Source organism: Alosa sapidissima, chromosome 8 (genome assembly GCF_018492685.1).
Source record: "Alosa sapidissima isolate fAloSap1 chromosome 8, fAloSap1.pri, whole genome shotgun sequence".
NCBI lineage: Eukaryota > Metazoa > Chordata > Actinopteri > Clupeiformes > Clupeidae > Alosa > Alosa sapidissima.
The window spans coordinates 2,560,165-2,580,301 of record NC_055964.1 but is presented as its reverse complement, the minus strand read 5'-3'; the positions used below and the strand labels follow the sequence as shown (position 1 = coordinate 2,580,301).

Genomic DNA, 20,137 nt, shown 5'->3' with positions numbered 1-20,137 from the left:
ACTTGCCACACACATCAGCGCCGAAGTTTTTAACACGCAAACACTGGATGAACAATGGATTTTATGGAGCGGCGTCGACCAAATATAACTGAATCGTGATTTACACGGCGGCAAAGTGCGATGCTGGTGTGCAGAGTTGTATTGAAAAGAATGGAATCTAATGTACAGTAAATGAATGTCGAAAGCAGATCGCACTCATGTCGGCATCGGTGTCCATAGCAATTTAAAACACCATTCAGCTGACCGGGAGTTCAGAACTCCGTTGGTGTTCTTTTACACGAATCTACTCTTTGGCCGGCTCGTAAGCCCAAACAAGTGTGTGCAGCATGCCTTGATGTAGCCTACTAAAGGCGCATCATAAAGATAGGCTACATTTAATCTGCATCACGCCCCATTTTAGTGGAAAACAAACAAATGGGAAAGACAGCTAGCCTAATCACACCTTGATGTTACATCTAGTTATTAATTTACAGGCCATTCAATCATATTACTAACAGGGCAGTTATGAAGAATTATGTGTATGTAACTTACTCATGTCGAAACTATGTAGCCATACAACCTATTCAGCACGTAGCTACACTTACCATATCCCATGTAAAACGGTTAGCTTGCTAGCTAGCTAACTGTGGAACTTCAGTATAACAGACATAGCCAATTATCTCACCTAGTTGTAGGAAAAAGGCTACGTTCATATTACAAGTGATAGAATGATGTGACTTATGTTTAGTTGATGACATGTAAAGTTAAGCTTGCCGAACTTATAGTCAGCCACGGGCAGTTTGACTGTGCCTACATTCGTGACACTCCTGTTAGTAGCTATAAACTGGAAAGAGCAAAAAATAGAAACATAATGGTCACATTAATCCCATAAACACACAGATAACTCTTACACCAACCTTATTTTGTGCCTTTTATTCACGTTTGTTTCAAGATTTAGTAAGTATAAGCCCTTTTCTCTCCCCACGTTGATGCAGCATAGGTTTCCATTATCCAAACAGCTCCCTTTCCCCTAAAAGGGGGCGTGTACATGCAGCAGGTCTAGCTAGATCCAGTGTGGTGTTGTAGTTGTTCTAACGTTACTAGTTGTTGCAACAGCATGTGAAAAAACTACAAAGTTTGTTACACCAAAAAGAACGTTAATCACGCGATAAAAAAATTGACGACGTTAAAATAGGTTTATGTTAACGCCGTTAATAACGCGTTTAACTGACAGCACTAATAAAAGCCAATAGTAAGCTATCTCCAGCACCAACATTAGCACTCTCCAGCACCAACAGGAAAGGGGCAAAGCAGGCTACAGTTGAAGTCTAAATGTTTTTTTTTTTTTTCATATTGTTTCTTAGAAAATATTAGTCGGCTATTTCACGCGACAGAACTCTATGGCTATCTCTATCACTCTATCATGACGGCCTAAAACATATGGTCACTGGCAAAAAGTTGAAACAAATTTTGTGGGTTGTCCAGTCCACATTGGGTGTGGAGTAGTTATGAAACGTTATCAAATGTCCACCGCTTGACGCAAGAAGGTGGGCCTTATGTTTATTAATCGGTCATGGGCGTGTTTTGTGCGTAACATCCTTTAAACCAATGAGAGTGATCTGTCATTCCCTTTAACACCCTTCAAACAGTGCATCAGTATTTTGATGGTCACCGGTGCATTTGAAGGAATCTGCTTGAACACGAGACCGTATGGACCAGTTATTCCACTAAATCATGCTTTACTAAAACCTAGCAGAGTATAGCCTAGACACATTTGCACTCGTCTATTATTTGAACTCATTGACAAAGTGAAACTAACTTCACCGTGGTGTCAGTCCAAAAAAATCATCTTTTGGAAATGGATCTTCATGCCTTAATTAAAAAGCATACCTAACCCAACATACCTAGAGATTGGGATGGTTTTATTTCAGTTAGCCTAATAGCTGGTTTGATTTGCATTGAGAGATGATCTTATGGAATGTACCCCATGCCAATCGTGAGATATGGTAAAGGGTATGTGATGATGTGGGGCTATTTTAATTCCAAAGGCCAAGGGAACTTTATCAGGATGTATAGTACCCTGGATCCATGAAATAACTGGCCTTTAAAAATAAAAATCTGCCTGCCTCTATTGGAATTCAACATAGGGGTATGAATACGTATGCACCCTGTATTTTAATGAAGAATATTTATTTATTTACGATACATTTTTCATTCACAAAGAAAATTGGTGTCGTTAAAGGTTGGATTTTTTCCTCATTTTTTGATTAAGGCATTAAGATCCATTTCCAAAAGATGATTTTTTTTATTCCTCTTTTTAGTCAACTTAGCATGGGGCTGAAGACTTTTTATAGGCACTGTAACTACTCATTGTGAGATGTATTTCATAATATCTTTATTCTAATTATGCAATTCCCATTGCAATCGTGTTCGTGGATGAGAGAAGCAGGGTGCATTCTGCACCTGCCCATATCACTGTAGATAATGCGCTTTTAAAATAACATATAAACAACTCGCCATGGATTTCTGACCATTTCTGTTGGTCAGTGGCGTAATGCGTTTTAGGTAGTGTACGATAGCTATTTTTAGACAATGCATCACACCCTTCCTTAGGTCGTTAATTGCCACACCCCTTGGCGCGTTGCTCAAAAAAAGAGATGGGCATGGCGCAAAAACTCGAGTCTACGATAGGAATAAGCTTTGTGTCACGATGATTATAGACTTTTCTCCAGGTTTTGCTTTACGAAAACAGGGCCCTATATCAGTTAGGGATGTCACACAAGAAACAATGCTGCAGATAACACGAAATATGACTTTGATGAGTAGGCTATCATTTGAGTTCATGTTAATATCTAGTGCACAATGGGAAATAATTTAAAGGAATCTAGTTGCAAATAGTGTTATAAATAGTGTAAGAAAAACTGAGGATGGTTTCCAAAAATGTTGCAAAATAAGTCCTTTAATCCAATAATAGGCAGTAGCAAAGTTTGCAACGATACAGTAATAGTATTCAAAAATACAGCAATGTCACGCAACGATAACTTCGAAACACCACAGTCAGAATGCATGTTTAAACCATGAAAACCACAACATATATACAAAAACTTATAATGAGTAGGTAACTCCCTTTGTGTAAATTAGCTAGCCAACTTTTGTGGTTACGAAAGTATTTGAATTAAGCCAACTGGCTTTTTGAAGTTACGAAATAAATCATTCTAAATGTAAATTGTTCATTAGTGGATCTCTGTCAGTGACAGTTTCACGCTGATTTTTCTCTGTGGCCCATTCTATAATTTAATTAGTTGCCATTTGGCTTCTCTCCAGGGGAGAGCCTGGCATCAACGGAAGAACCTTCTTTATCTTTGAACACCATTTGGCAAACTTACATACCTTTGCCTGAGACATGAGAGCTTGGTGCTGATGTAAATTCAACTTCAAAACGCCAGTTAATCATTTGAGTCACTCGGACATATTTTGTAGGACAAAATCAGTAATCTTACAATAGTGACCCTGCAAGATCTTTACTCGTTGCAAAATCATAGTCTGTGACTAGTCTGTGACTTAAAAACTCTGTGACTTGTCTTTAGATGTGAGAGGGTCTGAGACTGTAGTCTTTCAAAATTCTTTTCCAAATCTTTTCAAAAATTCTGGTGTAAGGATGCCATTAGATGCCTTAAAATAAGCCAGTCTTATTAAAGTCAAAATGATCTTAAGAGAAAGTGGTAGGTAAATTTCTTTATACTAAAAACAATACCAACTAGATTTTTGTTTATATAAGATTAACACTTGGTTAGATATGAGTTTTTGCAGTGGATCATCTTGTAACTCACTGGCATACTCTGATTTTTAGATATTCTGGGCACTTGGCACTGTGTTTGAGGTACTGCTAGCCATCTTGGTTATGCCAACCCTGGGCTGGCGCTGGTTGCTTGCACTCTCCACGCTTCCTCTCTTGATCTTCGCTGTCCTCTGCTTTGTAAGTATATACACATTTGAAAGATGTAAATATATAACATGTTATATTTCAAACACAGACATTATACATTTTGTATCAGAACAAATATTTATTGGGATGGTGATTAAAATGCATGATCAATATGGTGCTAAAATACAGACTCTGAGTTTGGAATTGAAACTAAACTGAAATTTGAGAGACTTTGAGAGAAAAATGTTGAGAGACTTTTTTCAATGTCAGTTTAATGTGTAGCTTCAAAGGAGGACCCAAATGCTCAACAGTGCTAAGTTTGAAACTAAAACAAACATGGATACAAGAACAGGAAAAGAGTGACACCACATCATTTGAACACGAACACAAGAACACAGAATAAAGCCTGAGGTACATGAGGGTTTAAACACAGGGTTAATTACAAAACACGGCACGGGTGAACAATACCAATGAACAAAACCAGTAAGTGAAATAAAGACCAGAGGGATATCTCTGCAAGAGGGATATCTCTTGCTCTCCATCAAGCAAGCTAAATACTGGCTTATTTCAAGTCCTGGCTTATTTCAATAAGTCTCACTAATTTAAGTGGGAAATCCAGCGACTTGTCACATAGATCTCCGTTTTTCGAGGTCACTGAGTACTGTCAGTACGGGAAAAAAAACAAAATAATCGGTTTTACCTAGATCGAGTTGCAACAGCCATCAGTTAAAGGCAGCTACAGTACTACACTCTAGGGACATGTTCATGAGGCCCCATGTTCATGCCCCCAGAGTGTAGTGCTGTAGCTGCCTGGCTGCTTTAGCTGTTGGGTGCAGCAACTCGAGGTAGGTAAAACCGTTTTTTTTGTTTTCGGGTTTTTTTTCCGTACAGGCAGTACTCCGTGACCTCGAGAAATGGAGATCTATGTGAAAAATTGGCAGATGTCTCCTTTAAGAGGCCGTTTACACGACACCGCCGGGTGGATTTTCTCTTACCGCTTTCACACCTTTAACGACTCCGGCAAGAAAAAACCTTGCGTGTACACACAGAGGTGTAACCGGCTAAATATGCTGTAGTGCATATGCCAGACCAGTCGATGGCGCCGCTGTGCAGAAGCTTCACGATAAATTCGCGTGAATCGCGTAGAAGAAAATATTGTTGAAACAGTTTGTTAAGCCAGAGAATGTCTAATAAGTGCTCTGGTTAAGCAGTCGCATGAAATAAGGAGACTACAGATAATTCGGTTTTCAATTCAACTGTTAAACTAATAAAGTTCATTTTCAAGGTATGTGACTGCTATGTGAAATTTCAAATGCTTAGCCTACGCATTGCATTAGGTCTGAGCACCACTGGAGAAAACACTAACATGCAGTAAGCTAATGTTTAACTAAGTTAAGCTAACGTGTGCTTCTAACTTAGCCACTAAAGGCTGATAGGCTACATTGTGCACATAAATCATGACAGGGGAAAGAAAAACATTTTAATATGATAAATAAATGGTTTGGTTTGTTTTGACAAGCAACATGTCAGGTCGAGTGCCGTGGCTGAGTTGAGAGGTGGGGCTATGTCGTCATGAAGTTGCCGGCTTCGCACGTACAGGCGTTTTACCTGGCGAAAGTTAGCCGGCGGTTTCAAAAGTTCCCACTTCGGAAGCCGGTTTCAAAAGCTATCGGTTTCAGTCTCCTAAACTGCCGGCGTCGTGTACATGCAAGGCGTAACCGTTAACAAAACCTCACCGGTTTCACAAAAACCGGCGTCGTGTGCACGGCCCCTAAGTGAGAGTTCTGTTGCATTACTGTGGTTACAGGAATCCCAGCTTATCTACATACTGCCACATGTCCACATGATGCCTCTCACCACAGGGTTTTCTGGTCAAAAACTTGCATACAGAACATCCTTGAATTTGTGACACAAGGGGGACTGCATCTCCAACTTGGCTATTGCCCACTCTCAAGCCCTGCCAGTGAGTAAAGAACACAAGTGCATTTATCAGAATTAACAGAGAACAACAAAGCACCAGGAAAGAAGGACAAGTGGACAAAGTACTTCTGGATTTGAAGCCCTCGGATTCAGGCAAGGAGTAGGCAAAAGGCAAAAAAACACATAATTCACAAGATACCAACAACTAGAAACAAGAAATGAGAGCCTGACTCTGGAGAGTACAAGGCAATCCTGCAACTGGGAGATGAAAAGACTAAATGCTAAAACTTAGGGCTCTGATTAATTATGAAGAATCACAGAATTATTTGTTTATTTTATTTTCCAGTCTGTCAAAATGATATATCAATGAAAGATGTTAAGCGTATCAAGGTTATTTTACCCAGCAGCAAGCCTCTACAGCACTGCAAAACAGCGCAAGTACTTCTACAAACTTAACATTTTGGGGGATTAACACAAAGTTATAATAAGCTAAAATTGTGCTGAAAATGTTTGCTTTTTGCCAGGCAGGGGCTCAGACTCAGAGAGGAGTGGCACATAAGTAATACACTACATTAAAGCCTTAAATTCGATGTCAAATTATGGATTATTAATAACCAAACTGTTTTATGTAAAGAATAATTGAAAATTCACAATTTGACATATGAAGTAATAAATAACTTAGAAATATACGTAATATAAATAACGCAGAACATCTGAAGCACATATCATATCTTGTGGCGCAATGCAACAAGAAAGAGTATTTTCAAGTAAAGCAGTAGCAAACTAGAATTAGGTTTTCCACCTTATACAGTAGCCTATTGGGCAGCCGTGGCCCACTGGTTAGCACTCTGGACTTGTAACCGGAGGGTTCCCGACCAGTGGGCCGCGGCTGAAGTGCCCTTGAGCAAGGCACCTAACCCCTCACTGCTCCCCGAGCGCCGCCATTGTAGCAGGCAGCTCACTGCGCCGGAATTAGTGTGTGCTTCACCTCACTGTGTGTTCACTGTGTGCTGTTTCACAAATTCACGATTGGGTTAAATGCAGAGACTAAATTTCCCTCACGGGATCAAAAAAGTATATATACTATACTATATACTATACTATACTATACTATAAGCAGGGGCGGAGCTTGAGGGGGTTCGGGGGACATTTTCATCAGAGTGGGACGTATTAGGCTTATAGGTTGCCCCAGTCAGGACAAGTTATGACTCACAGTTGCTGAAAAGTTTTGAAATTTACTTTGATGATTTAGTAGGTGTAAAATATTGAATAAAATGTTCTGCTGTATGACTGGCTTTATTTTAACTCTCATATTGAACTTTACGACGTGCAAATTTATATTATTATGATATTGTCTCCTACAGGCGTCAATGAGAGAACACTTGATTGACATGATTTTGGTTTCGATTTTCTAATTGGAGTAAGTCTTTGTGACAACACGTCATGATACATTTGATAGAAGAAAGTGAAAGTAGCCTAACCAGGCCTATATGCGCTCTGTGTCTGAGCTGTCTGTGCACGTCCGCAATACGTTCCTCAAATGGAGAACACATCAATCACATGGTATTTTTTGCCCTAAAATGCATGAAACATGCAAGTTCAAAATCCCGCAGGTAGCCACGTTACATCTCCGTTTCATATTTGCCTAGGCTACTAGCCTACAATTAATTGAACGAACTCTACTGACAACAGGTATATCTACTGATTCGGTCATTGAGACTACAGAATACAGACTAAAGAATACAGTACAACAAACTTTATGTCTTTCTGAAGTTTATTTTTGTATTCCGGGGTACAGTAGCCTAATTGCCTATAATGTTTTGACAATAGTTTTTCTTACCGGCTTGCTGTTTAAACTGACTGCGCCGCTCTGAACTTTCCTGCCAGGTTTATGACATAAACCGCTCTCGGCTCTGGCATTGCCTAAACTCATCGTGTGGGAAATCAGATTATCTGTCAATATTGGGCTTTGAAAGTAATTGATATTTGCTCAGTAATAGTAGGCTAAATTTTGTAACATTTATAGAGAAACCGAGGGGAAGTTAAATTAGAAATTAGAATCGTTGGGAATTGAAAACACATACAAAAAAAGATTCGGGGCTTGAGCCCCCGAAGCCACCCCCTCGCTCCGTCAATGCAACCACCCAGCAGTAACTTCTGCATTCAGTGAGATTTGCACCGCCCTAATTTTATTTTTGACTCTTCCCGTCACCGTTGCAACCTCTGAGCGCTCATTCTCCAAGTTAAAGACCATTAAAAACCACTTGAGGAGCACAGTGGGACAGGAGAGACTGAGTGGACATGGTCATGTTGTCCATAGAGAATGAGAGAGCAAAGAAAATGGACATACACAGAACATCGTGGACGAGTTCGCGGAGCGCAAGGCTCGTCGTATGTCCTTCAAATAGTGCTGCATATTATTGTTGTTTTATTATTAGGGGTCATGTAGCCTAATGTTTTTGTTGTTGTTCTCTTGGTTACACTTCATGTACGTTCGATGGACTTCAAAAAATTACATAGTTGCTCTCAGTGGCGCTGACGGTTGTAAGACCCGCTGTTGCGGGCATGTGTAGCCTATGTTGTAAAATTATGTTATGATGAGTTTAATAAAGGGCCCGGTCATGTGCCCCGCCCCCGGCCCGGCTCTGACTTGTTCCGCCACTGCTGCGTATTATTGTTGTTTTATTATTAGGGGTCATGTAGCCTAATGTTTTTGTTGTTGTTCTCTTGGTTACACTTCATGTAGCCTACGTTCGATGGACTTCAAAATTAAATAGTTGCTCTCCGTGGCGCTGACGCTTGTAAGACCCGCTGTTGCGGGCATGTGTAGGCTATGTTGTAAAATTATGTTATGATGAGTTTATTAAAGGGCCCGGTCATGTGCCCCGCCCCCGGCCCGGCTCTGACTTGTTCCGCCACTGCCTATATTAGATATGCATGGAGAGCAACTTCATTACATTGTCTAGAAATTGGTTCTTGAGTCCAGTGACACAGGACATGCATAGCATCTCAATGCATACCCATAAATATAGCCTCAACTAGGGGTGTCACGAGGAGTGCAAAAGGAGTGTGTAACGGAGGCGAACTGAACGGTGGCGGGTTCGAGGGCCGTGAGCGGCGGACGAATTACGACCTCTGTTACAAGTGCAATTTTTATTTATTTTTTTGCAGGGGTCCGGGAAATTTTGAAAATTGTTAAAGATGCAATTTCAACATAGTTTGGGAAAGGAAGGCCAATCGTTGGGGTCCTTATTAGCATATTTTAATAACAAATAAAGCTAATTTTCCCTCAATAGACCTAGGCCTACTGAGTATGGTGGTAGGCCTATTTATGGGGCATTAAGAGAAAAAAAAATCGTCATTTAACAGAGACCTCACACCCAAACAATTTGTTATGCCCGTTACGTGATGAATGAATGCATCGTTTTCAGGTGCCACTCTAATCACTAACTGTAAATGGATTAATCCAACACAACTCCTTGTTCAATTTTCTGTTTTCATGGAAATCATGGGTATGTTTGCCTAGGACTACCTGTGGCTAGCCTGGCTCTTCCACTCGGTTTATAGGGGAGACCGGGGACAGTTGCAACGCTTTTTGCATTTGGCTCTGTTACTCAGAGACGGTTTGGATTAGACAAACCAATTTTTTATATAAGACACTTATGTCTGTTAATAGTCTAAACCATTTAAAGATAATTACAGAATCTACATTTTTCACAATTTGCATTTGAATGTAAGGACTCAGATGTTGCAACTGACCCCGGGCCCGGGGACAGTTGCAACTAACTGAGGCTAACTGAGTAACAAAATTTCAGTTAGCCTAATTATTTATTATTTATTTATTTGTTTGTTTATTTACTGTATTATAGTCTACTTATCAAGCATTCACTAGGACTTCTTATCACTCTAGTATCATTCTTTAACCCACCTGCATCTGTTTTTGATTATGAATAAATTGCAAACACTTAATTTCAACATTTATTTATTTATTTAACCTAGTTACTCTGCTCGCTCCCACTTCCAATCAATTTTTTTTTTTATATAGGCTACTGTATATCATGAAACACGTTTCTTTGAGTCATGCCTTTTTATTTGGGCAACATACTTCTGTCCGCTAAAACACTTTCATTATTGCTGCGCAAGATCTGGTTAAGCCGTACACGCACTGTCTGTCTCCTGTCTCTCCAGCGAAACACTGCACACATAAAACCAGAATAGGCTATTGAAACATCAACATATTTTTCTTTAGCCTGTATGTTTTTTTTATTTGGGAGACTTTCCAAGAAACGTCCGTCTGCTAAAACACTTTGGATACCAGTGCACGTTGGCGCAATTACTGTAGGCTACTGTACGCGCTATAGCTTGCTCGTTGTCTGTCCAGCTGCACGGGAGGTTTAGACACAATTCAGATTCAGTTCAGAACGATGTATATGAAATATATTTTGGGGGAAACGTGTTGCTTCTGGTAATTTGACGTTAGCAGTTGTGTTGTCATGCTGAAAGCGCTATATTTTTCAGAGACAGTATAGTTTTCTTTCCGGTACGGCGTACCCTCTCCAAATATTTTAGTGGTACTCCGTACCGGCCAGTACCGGCTTACTTTCACCCCTGACAACAGCTGAACGTGCCTATGTTCATTCGCAGCCTACCTTGGTCCGGGTGAATGAAACAGCGATGGGGGACAAAATAAACATGCAGTTTGCTATGTAAACATCCCACAACTCCTTTGATATTTTACAATAATATCCAAATGGTCGTTACTTGACATCAGAAGCAATCGCTACCTGCCTATGCGAGGAGTCGGCAGCAGTAGGCCTATGCAGCATTCATATCAGACGAGCGGTAAAAAAGTTAAGCGAATTTAGCTGCTGTTGGACTTTACATTTCTGACATGGTATGCTGCCAATTCGCGGGGTAGACATGGAAATATGTAAAATGTGAGACATTCGCGCAAATAATGATGTGCTGTTAACATTCACAAAACAGCGATTTTTTGAAAACTTCCTCGTGAAGAACAGGACCTTCAATATATGGTCACAAGATTGAATGCAACATAAAACAATTACCATTTTAATTTTATAATCCTTATTAATGCCAACACTCATGTCAATGAATCTCTCGGTGTGCTTATTTTTCCGGTGTGAGCGGTGTATGTTGGGTATTTCTCTTACCCCTCGGTTTCAAGTAAGCTCCCGATCTTACTTGGTTTTAAGGGGTATCTACCCCTTGCCCTTATCCCTACCCCTCGATCGAAATGAGAATTGAGATAGCCCTTCGTCTCACGTGCACGCGCAAAACTAAGGGGGAAGGGGAAGGGGTAAAATAGAGAATTGAGATTGGCCCTAAGTTTATCTCTTCAGTTATCCAAATGAAGTGTCTTAAAGCTAGCGAGGTACAGAGGCTGGCTACTACTAGCTAGTAACACAGACCATTAATTCAAAGCCAGAGCTGGCTGCTTTTTTCACAAACCTGAGCTGATGGAAGTATTATCAGGGGTTGGGGGAGATGATGTCTCAGTCTCAACCTCTTCTTGCACTGGTTGTTTTTTCCCACCCAAAAAACCTTCTTGTATCCATATTGTATCCATAACTATACGCTGCAATAGTAGGCTATTAAACTGTAGACGGGCTCTGGTAATATCAGTTTGACCGAGGGGGGAAGAATAGAACACTGATGTTGAATTTGCAACAAATTATTCCGAGTCAGTAAGTAATGCCAGGTCAGCGTTAGTAACAATGTTGCAGTTGTGGCTGCTGGCCGTGGCGTCCGATTGGAACCTCATACAAATCTCTAGGACGATTTTCATTATCTTTTAAGGCATAGAGATCCGGGGCTATTCCCAAGACATCCGGGACTATAGCCTCGAATGCCCAGGTCTAACGACGACACTGGCCTCAACAAAGACCAGCATCAAATCAATGTAAAACGCTTGTTTAGGAGATACTCACTGCTCCGGGTGTGTAGGTGTACTGTATTTTCCGGACTATAAGTCGCTCCGGACTATAAGTCGCATCAGTCACAAAATTAAAAAAAATATTTTGAAATTTTCACAAAATCCAAGACCAAGAACAGACAGACTATGCAACTGGACACATAGAGGCCAAAAAGATTGAGAATTCTACCGGGAATGTTAATGAAGACGAATGAGTGAATGGCGGCAAGCTGAGGCGAGCTGGGCAATAACGAAGGCATCCAAGGAGGGCCAGACAGTAATTATAATACAATTTGCAAAAGATTCACTGAACAAAAATGATGTGGTACATGAAAATGTAGCTAGAAATGTGGAGAATGCAATGCAGTCAAGCATTTTGAGCGATGTGGAGGCACAAGCCGGCAGCAGAGCAAATGCTCGGGAGGCTACCTCCAAGAAGGAGAGAGAGAGAAAAAGATGTGCGTTTTGAAAGAACATGCAGACAAAGTAGTGAATGGCTGCAATCTGAGACGAGCCGGACAAATGCTCGGGAGGCTGCCTCCGAGAGAGTGAGAGAGAAAAAAAGATGTGCGGTTGAAACTGACTAACATTTAAAAACATGTTAAATTATATATATTTTGATATGTAAGTCGCACCTGACTATAAGTCGCAGGCCAGCCAAGCTATGAAAAAAAGTGCTCCAAGCGTGTGTGTGTGTGTGTGAATGTATGCATACTACACCAGGATAGGTAAAATGCAGAGAGCAAATGTCCTCACAGGACAGCCTTTACTGAATGATGCCCTCAAGTTCACAAAACAACCGGTAGGCGCAAACAAATACTCCAATGTTTTTTTTTATTTTGCAACAGAAGATGTCGCCCTGGGCGATTGCCCATATAGCCCATATAAGGATGCCACTGACTGACACCAACATTCACTCACACACTACACAGCAGACACTAATGAAGAATGAAGTTTAACTTAAAAATTCACTCACCACCACATTTTGAACTGCTGTTTGTCTTGTTCAGGTGAATATTTAGCTTAAAATGTTATTTATTATGTTAGACCTTAAAAACAGTCTGATTGAATTAAGGAAAGCAAAGACTTATCATCTAAAACCAAGAAGTCCTTCTCAGAGGTAGTGTTGTAGGAGGCGATCTGATGATGCGCGCTGCTCCTCATGACAGGCTAAAGCACAACACTGCAGCAGCAGCAGCATCCCCACGGCTTGAGAAAGAAGGATTCCTATTTCCTAGTAGCTTATCTCAAATAGGAGAATCTAACTTTTGTGCGCACTGTTTGGAACTGTAGTGTTACGTGTTACAATACTATGTTACGGACAAATGTAATGTGATTACACCCCTGTTCAATACTGATAATAAGTTAAGAATGGATTGAATTTTGAATTTAGATTGATACTTTTGTTTTTATTTGATTTGATTTGGAGGCCTCCCACCACACCAGACTCTACTCAATCCCCCAACACACTCACTAAAAAGAGGGCTTCATGTTTCTATTTCATATATTTTGAAATTCATATTAAGTATATTTTGTTAATAATTAATTAATTTATAGTGTTTTACGGAAGAGTAATTAGGCGTCAGTCTCACAAGTTCATGAATGGCTATAAAAACTAGGAACATCTTGAAAACTAGAAAACTAACATCTTGGGGTCAGCAAGTCCCCCCAAAAATCTTCAAAAGTGACCTCACTGCTAATAGATTATTTAGAGGGCATGCCAGGTAAAAGCCTATCCAGTCATTTAATTACAAATGTACTGTATACGGCAGGAGTTACCGAATGGTACAGGGACATTGTCAGTTTTATACATTTTGTGAAGATTGCCTAAAATAAGGGCCAAGGCGAAGTTACAACAAAGAAGACCGAATGGCTCAAAGAAGCAACAAAAGGCTCATTACAGAGCAGTCAGGTTTAGACATGCAAAATCGCTGTCTCAGACATCAATTTTTCACAAAGAGTGCTAAAAAGTTATATAGAGGTGATAAAAGTTTATATAGAGGTGGTTCAGGATCAGCTGACCAAGAATAATGAGCTGATAGCAGGTGCAGGCCGTGATTGACTAATGAGGTAGCAAAGCTAAATGATCAATACTTAGGTGATGCTGAGCACTGATTGGATGACGAGGGGGAGAGGAGCAGATGGGGGTGTTAAGACCAACACTCACTGGGATTGTCTAATGCGCATCAAGTGACACCAAAGTTTAGAACTCTATTATTTTTAATGGTGCAAAGCCCACTGGTGGTGTCTAAAGCGCGTCAACATTTAGAAAATTGTCTAATTGAACGTCTAATCCATAGACGCAAATGTTGCCGCAAGTGGGCGTTGGCCTTTACAGTTAGATACATGTTGAAGCGAGGCCATCGTGCAAAATGCAAAATTGGAACAGAACAGACACAAAAACAGGCATCTTTAAACAGGGTCTCTTCAGGATTGAAAAGGGTGTTGTGGTGCTTCATCCTTTTGGTATATTGACGTTTTTTTAAATGTCCTCTTTAATTTTCCTAAAATCTTTTTGCTTTGTGTGTTTGTATTTCCATTTCCCATTCCAGTGGCTTCCTGAAAGTGCTCGTTATGATGTGCTAACGGGAAATCAGGAAAAAGCTCTGAACACTTTGAAACGCATCGCTATGGAGAACAAAGTACCCATGCCTTTAGGCAAGCTCATCGCTGCCAGACAGGTAGTATATCACATTTGCACTGATTTAATTCCAGCATATTTTGGTTTTATAATCCTTTATTTAATAATGAAATAATTATGAACACATTTGGATATGGTAGTAAATGATTAATAAATGCTGTATTGACATTCCTTAAGTAATTTATGCATTATTTTTAAACTATTAGTCAATGGTAGCCTCGTTGAGACCAGACCCTTCTCAGTTGAAGAAGGTTCATGGACTTACGACTTCCAGCAGGGGCATAACTAGCAGTGAAATTAAACTAAAATTGGTGCATTAAACTCTAACCATATCATTTCAGAAGTGTAGCAATCTTGTAAACAAAGATTTTAAATGCAGTTGTTAAATGCACGTCCATGCCAGATTAGCCATTGTATTTGCATGCCCGTGTTTTAGGGACATTGGAAATGGGCTTCAATAGCCAGACGGAGCTGCAGAGCAAATCCCAAATTTGCAAAAAGTTCGTATAGGTATTCCCAGGCTAAGTCAGTGGTGTAATTACTATTAATAAATCATTAATAAACCATTTGTAAATAATTTGTTGCTGAATGATTCACTTGTAAGCCATTCAAAATAGCTGAAGAAAGATCCCTTTATAAATAATTTGTTATGTGACTAAACATTTCCTGAATATTTATATCCACTGCACCCAGCTATAGCCTGGCTAACGTCAGACCTCATCTCATTGAGATTGGGTCTGGGAACTAGACATTCATTTTCTCGTATTTGAGACGTGGTTTACGAATGCCCAGAGCTGTTTATTGGGCGCTGCGAATGTCTATCAAATGTGTCTGGACGTAGCTCATAACGGCTTCGGTGTGTCGTCATCGTCTTGCTGCCCTCCCTCCGTTCTGTGATTGGTTCCTTCGTTGAAGTGAAAACGATGTCCATAGAATCCAGGCTGCCTAGCAGTGTGAATATAGCGTGCGTAAGGCAGCATGGGAAAACCCAGGCTAGCACCCAGGGGTATTATACAAAGACTAACCAGTTTAGCTTTCCCATGGTTCCAGAAGGTGCTTTATGGATAATAAATTGGCATCACTCAATTAATTTGTAAATGTATGGAGCAGAATTTTGCATCCCCTAATCTAAAGTGTAAACAGGTTACATCATACATAAATGCTCACCACACTATGTGCAAATCAAGTTACTGGCCGTCATTCCCTGATCAGAGGTGCGTTTTTTCAAAAGTTATCTTCGTCATTGCTAAGCCACCGTGGTACGACACAACTTTCGCTCAAACAATGACCTTGTAACACCTATGTCTAGAAAGCGCTGTTGTTTGGTGGTTGTTCCGTTGTTCAAATCACTGCAGAGTGAATGACATCAGGCTATAAGTTGATGGTAAAAAACATCATACATAGAAATTATTGAGAATTTACAACCAACTTATAATCGATGGAAGGTAATGTCCCAATATTTTCTTAATTATAGTCGCTGCTCATGCACAGGCGTGAATGTTGATGTTGTGGACGCAGCTGTGTCTGAACACCATTGCAACCTCTGTCGTTCCACCCCTGCACTCAAAGATGAATGAATATAAATTCAAAATGTTACACTGTTGGAGGGTAGGGTTGTAACCGTACACAAAAAATCAAATCCATTGTTGATGCACAACGGAAATAGTAGTTTGAATAGATGTTTTTTGATGTTTATTGACTAAACTGAGATCTGGTCCACCCACTTAATATGTTTGTGTGGGAACTTAAATTTGAAACATGATCCACATGCAAAAAAGCTGTTGATTACTGATAAAGACTGCAATTTGGTACATTCATACCTAAACGGTTCGGTATGAATATGTGTACCTTTCCACCCCTATTGGAGGGTGTTCAGGTATGATATCAGGTATCAGGTATGAGAATGTTCTATGCACTCAAGTAGAAAATGTTTGCAGACTGGTGTACTGACAACAATTGTGACCCACTGTCGTGTCCCATTGAATCAGTGCTTACGTTCCTACAGCATTTATTAGAACTTGGCTGCTCTGCTTCCACACTAAAGGTTTGGCTGCTATTTCTGCCTGCCACTTAGGCTGAAACGGAATGATGCCAGAAGCACACCCCCTCGCGTTTTGCTTGGGACCTTAGGGTGGTGCTCAAAGCTCTCTTCAGCACTCTTCGGGCCTTGCTATGCTATCACTTCAGACTACCCTCCTCATTGCCCTGACTTCGGTCAAGCAAGTGACAGCGCTGTCTGTGAACTTTGCATGCATGCAGTTCTCAAAATGTGACTTGAAAGTGGTTCCCAACCCAAACCCATTTTATCTGCCTATAGTGCCAACCTCAGCCCCGAGGAGTAGAATAATCAAACTACCTGCTTGTCTTGCACTTTCAAAACAGAGGCTCTCCCACTGGCTAGTGGAAGTCATCCCTCTAGTGTATGAAGTGTCAGGCGTGCCAACCCCCTAATACTTGAGAGCATCTTTGGGGGCATGAAAAGGTGTATCGATAGACCAGATATGTTTCAGCGCGAGGTGGGCTTCAGGAAATACCTTCACCCATCCTTATGCAACTGTCCAACAAACAAGAGCCACATGTCACTCACTTCACCCAGCGATGAACGCTCTAGCCGTTTCCCAAAGTCAAGGAAGCATACTCAACGGCCACCTTTCAAGGATGTCAAGAATACTTCTAAATTTGCGCCTGTCACAGACTCAGACTCAGGACAAAGAGTAAAATCTACAGGTGTTTTTAATGAAAGTTCTTGTCAAGTAAACAAAAGTCAAAACAGTATCAAAAACAAAGTAGAGTGTCACGGTCGGGTCTAGAACCCGGGCCGTCGGAGTGGCAAACTGACTTTTAACCCACTAGGCCACTGAGACTAATGACTCAAGTGCAGAGCAGACAAAGTAAGATTAACAGAGTTTATTTCAGGTTTTAGACACAAAAGCTCAGAAGATCCGAAAAAAAAGTCAAAAACAGTCCAAAAAGTTAAATCCAAAAACATCAATCCAAGGCGTAATCCAGAAAATCAAAATCCAAGAGCCAAGCCAGGGTTCGGATAACAGAGTTCAGTCCGAGGGAGGAAAGGCAAACAAATCCAATAGGAGAATCCAAAGGAGATACCTTAAACAGTCCGGGTCAACACAGAGGTAAAGAATCCACAGGGCAAAAACTTCCACAAATTTCCACAAAGGCTTAGCGCTTGAGACACACAGGGTAATCACGAAGACTTAGCAAAGACACAGACAAAGAGCAGGGTTTAAATACACTGACACAATGAGGAAATGAGACATGTGACCAGAGACAATGAGGAACAGGTTAATTGGATAACAAGAGGATTGGGTAACAAGTGACTAGCTAGGGACAGAACAGCAGTTTTTGGCGACATCTAGTGGCCAAAATAGTTAATGCGTGACAGAGTCCAAGAGGACAAAAACACAGGAGATCGCAAAGGAGAGTGGTAACTAAGGCAGAGTCAAAAATACCGGAAGACAAAAGACTTCTAGATAAACTGTTCAACAAACTTAGGTATACAAAAGCCCAGAAGATAAACTTAACTTCACAGGAGAAAAACACTGGATAAATTGGAGAAGCACTGGAGTGCCAATATTGAGGGAGTGAATCTGTATGTCATATAGAGAGGAGACCAGACAACAACTGAGGACTGGAGAGGGTTTTTATAGGTGGATAAATGAGCTGAAACGGGCAACAGGGGAGGAGTGCTAAAAGGCTGGGGATAGTGAACGATGATACTGATTGAGTAGAGATTGAGTAGTGGGCGTGGCTGAGGGAGAGCCCAGTGCCGGTGTGACAGCGCCCTTCATTCTGAGAATTTTCAAGGATGCATCTTTGGATCCTCAGGTGAACAAAATACCCATAATCCTCTGCGTTGACATGCATCTTAGCAGCGGCATTGTCAAAACAGAAGCGTGCAGTTAAAAGCGTCCACACTAGCTAGTCTCTTCCAAAGTAGAGTCCTAATCTTCGTAGAACCCAACTCACAAGGAAGCATTCTATCAAGGAAGAATGCTCCACTTTGGGAAATAACATCTATCTGCATGCTTGCCAAGTTCTGCTCGTGTCAGATAGCTCAATTATCAGTGTGCTTATGCAACTATCGAAACAACCAAAATCACCGGTCACTGACTTCACTCTATAGTATAGAGTCTATACGCAAGCATACGCACTCTTGCCAAGCTCTGCTAGCATCAGACGATTCAAACCCCTTCACTGTGCACTCGCAACACCTCTGCTTGTGTTAGCCAGTTAGATCACTCCAAGTTTCAAGTGGACGTGAGAGACCTCTCCCCACTTGGTGCATTGCTTGCCAACGCGGACGTGAGAGCTTGAGCCTGTTGACTAATACAAGTCACCACGCACCAGCTCTGCTTTTGACATATGGATGACTCACTGCCTAAGTGGACATGATAGAGAACAGTCCCTTGCCTAGCAAGTGGGGACATTTTAGTATCAACCTGCTGATATCCCATCAGGTATCTATGCATTAGCCATTTGCTTAAGGGGGGTTCACATTACACGTGTGCGCAAGAACTAGTCTGCCGCTGCGCCAAGTAAAGCGCAGCGCAAGTGGCATTTTGCTAAACTGCTCAGCGCATGCTATCAGATTTATGAAACGGCAGGAGTGACGGGAAATACTCTGCTGTGTGTAAGACCATGAAACTTCTACATGCGTGAATTCTCACTCTGCGGTATACAGTATATCACTGATCTTCAAGCGCGCTTCCTGCATCTTGTTGACTATGAGTTGGTGAACTATGTAGCCACAGTCGCACTGAGATCCCTGGTATACGTGTTCCCATTGGTTAACATTGAGTGAATTTGACTGAAAGAGAATGTATGGTTATGAACATAACCTCGGTTCTCTGAAGGAGAACACAAGACGTTAACCCTTTCTTCCTCATTGACTCCTGATTCTGGCCATTAGGTGCTTCAGAATGTCAGAATAGGAGGAATATTCTGCATGTAGGATATATAGACTTTCACATGCAAATATTCCCCCCCCTCAGAGGCAGGTGATTGTAGACTGGTTCAGGTCGATGACATTACCGGGGGTGAACTTCCCGTGGGTTAACTTCTCGTGTTCTCCTTTAGAGAACCGAGGTTATGTTCATAACCATATGTTATCGATATTATTATTGTTATTATTACTATTTGGCTTAATGTAGGATTACCAACTTTAAAACAAACTGTCAATTCTCACTATTGTAATGTTCATATTCTGTAACTTGCTTTGGATAAAAGCATCTGCTAAATACAATAACATAACCATTTCACAGTTTTGAGTCATAATAAGCTGCATTGATATGTGTCTTAGACACCAATAGGATATTCTACCAGAAATGTAAGTGGGGGGGAAATTCTTATTCTTGAATCTGAAAATGTTGTCATATGGGGGGTATGTTTAACTATGAGAAATACCTATTGTGCCATCTGTAGATGTTTTGTACTTGAATAAAATACATTTTTAGACACATTTAACCCTAAAAAAGTTAGGCTTTGTTATGGACAAATCTGTATATGATAGAATGATTCCCTAACAAATTTCTGTTACACAAATAACATTGTTTTGTTGATAACATGTCCCTGATTGTATCTAACATGGTAATCCTCATAAGAAATATATTCTACAGACAATTGTAGTGGATAGTAAGCACATAAGAACCATCAGCCACTCATAATATTATAAACACATAATGGTGGATATATATACCCCACCTTCATCTACATAGTTGAT

At 40.7% G+C, this 20,137-nt stretch overlaps 1 protein-coding gene across 2 annotated transcripts in view; it reads left to right on the top strand.

Annotated features, from left to right (window-relative positions):
- The window catches only part of svopa (SV2 related protein a), an 85,956-nt gene that overhangs the window by 50,484 nt on the left and 15,335 nt on the right, over positions 1 to 20,137 (top strand). For both annotated transcript variants that reach the window (XM_042101396.1, XM_042101397.1), the window contains exons 8-9: positions 3,830 to 3,955; positions 14,309 to 14,437. In XM_042101396.1, coding sequence (XP_041957330.1) covers positions 3,830 to 3,955; positions 14,309 to 14,437 — 255 coding nt within the window. The remainder of the gene's footprint in view (positions 1 to 3,829; positions 3,956 to 14,308; positions 14,438 to 20,137) is intronic.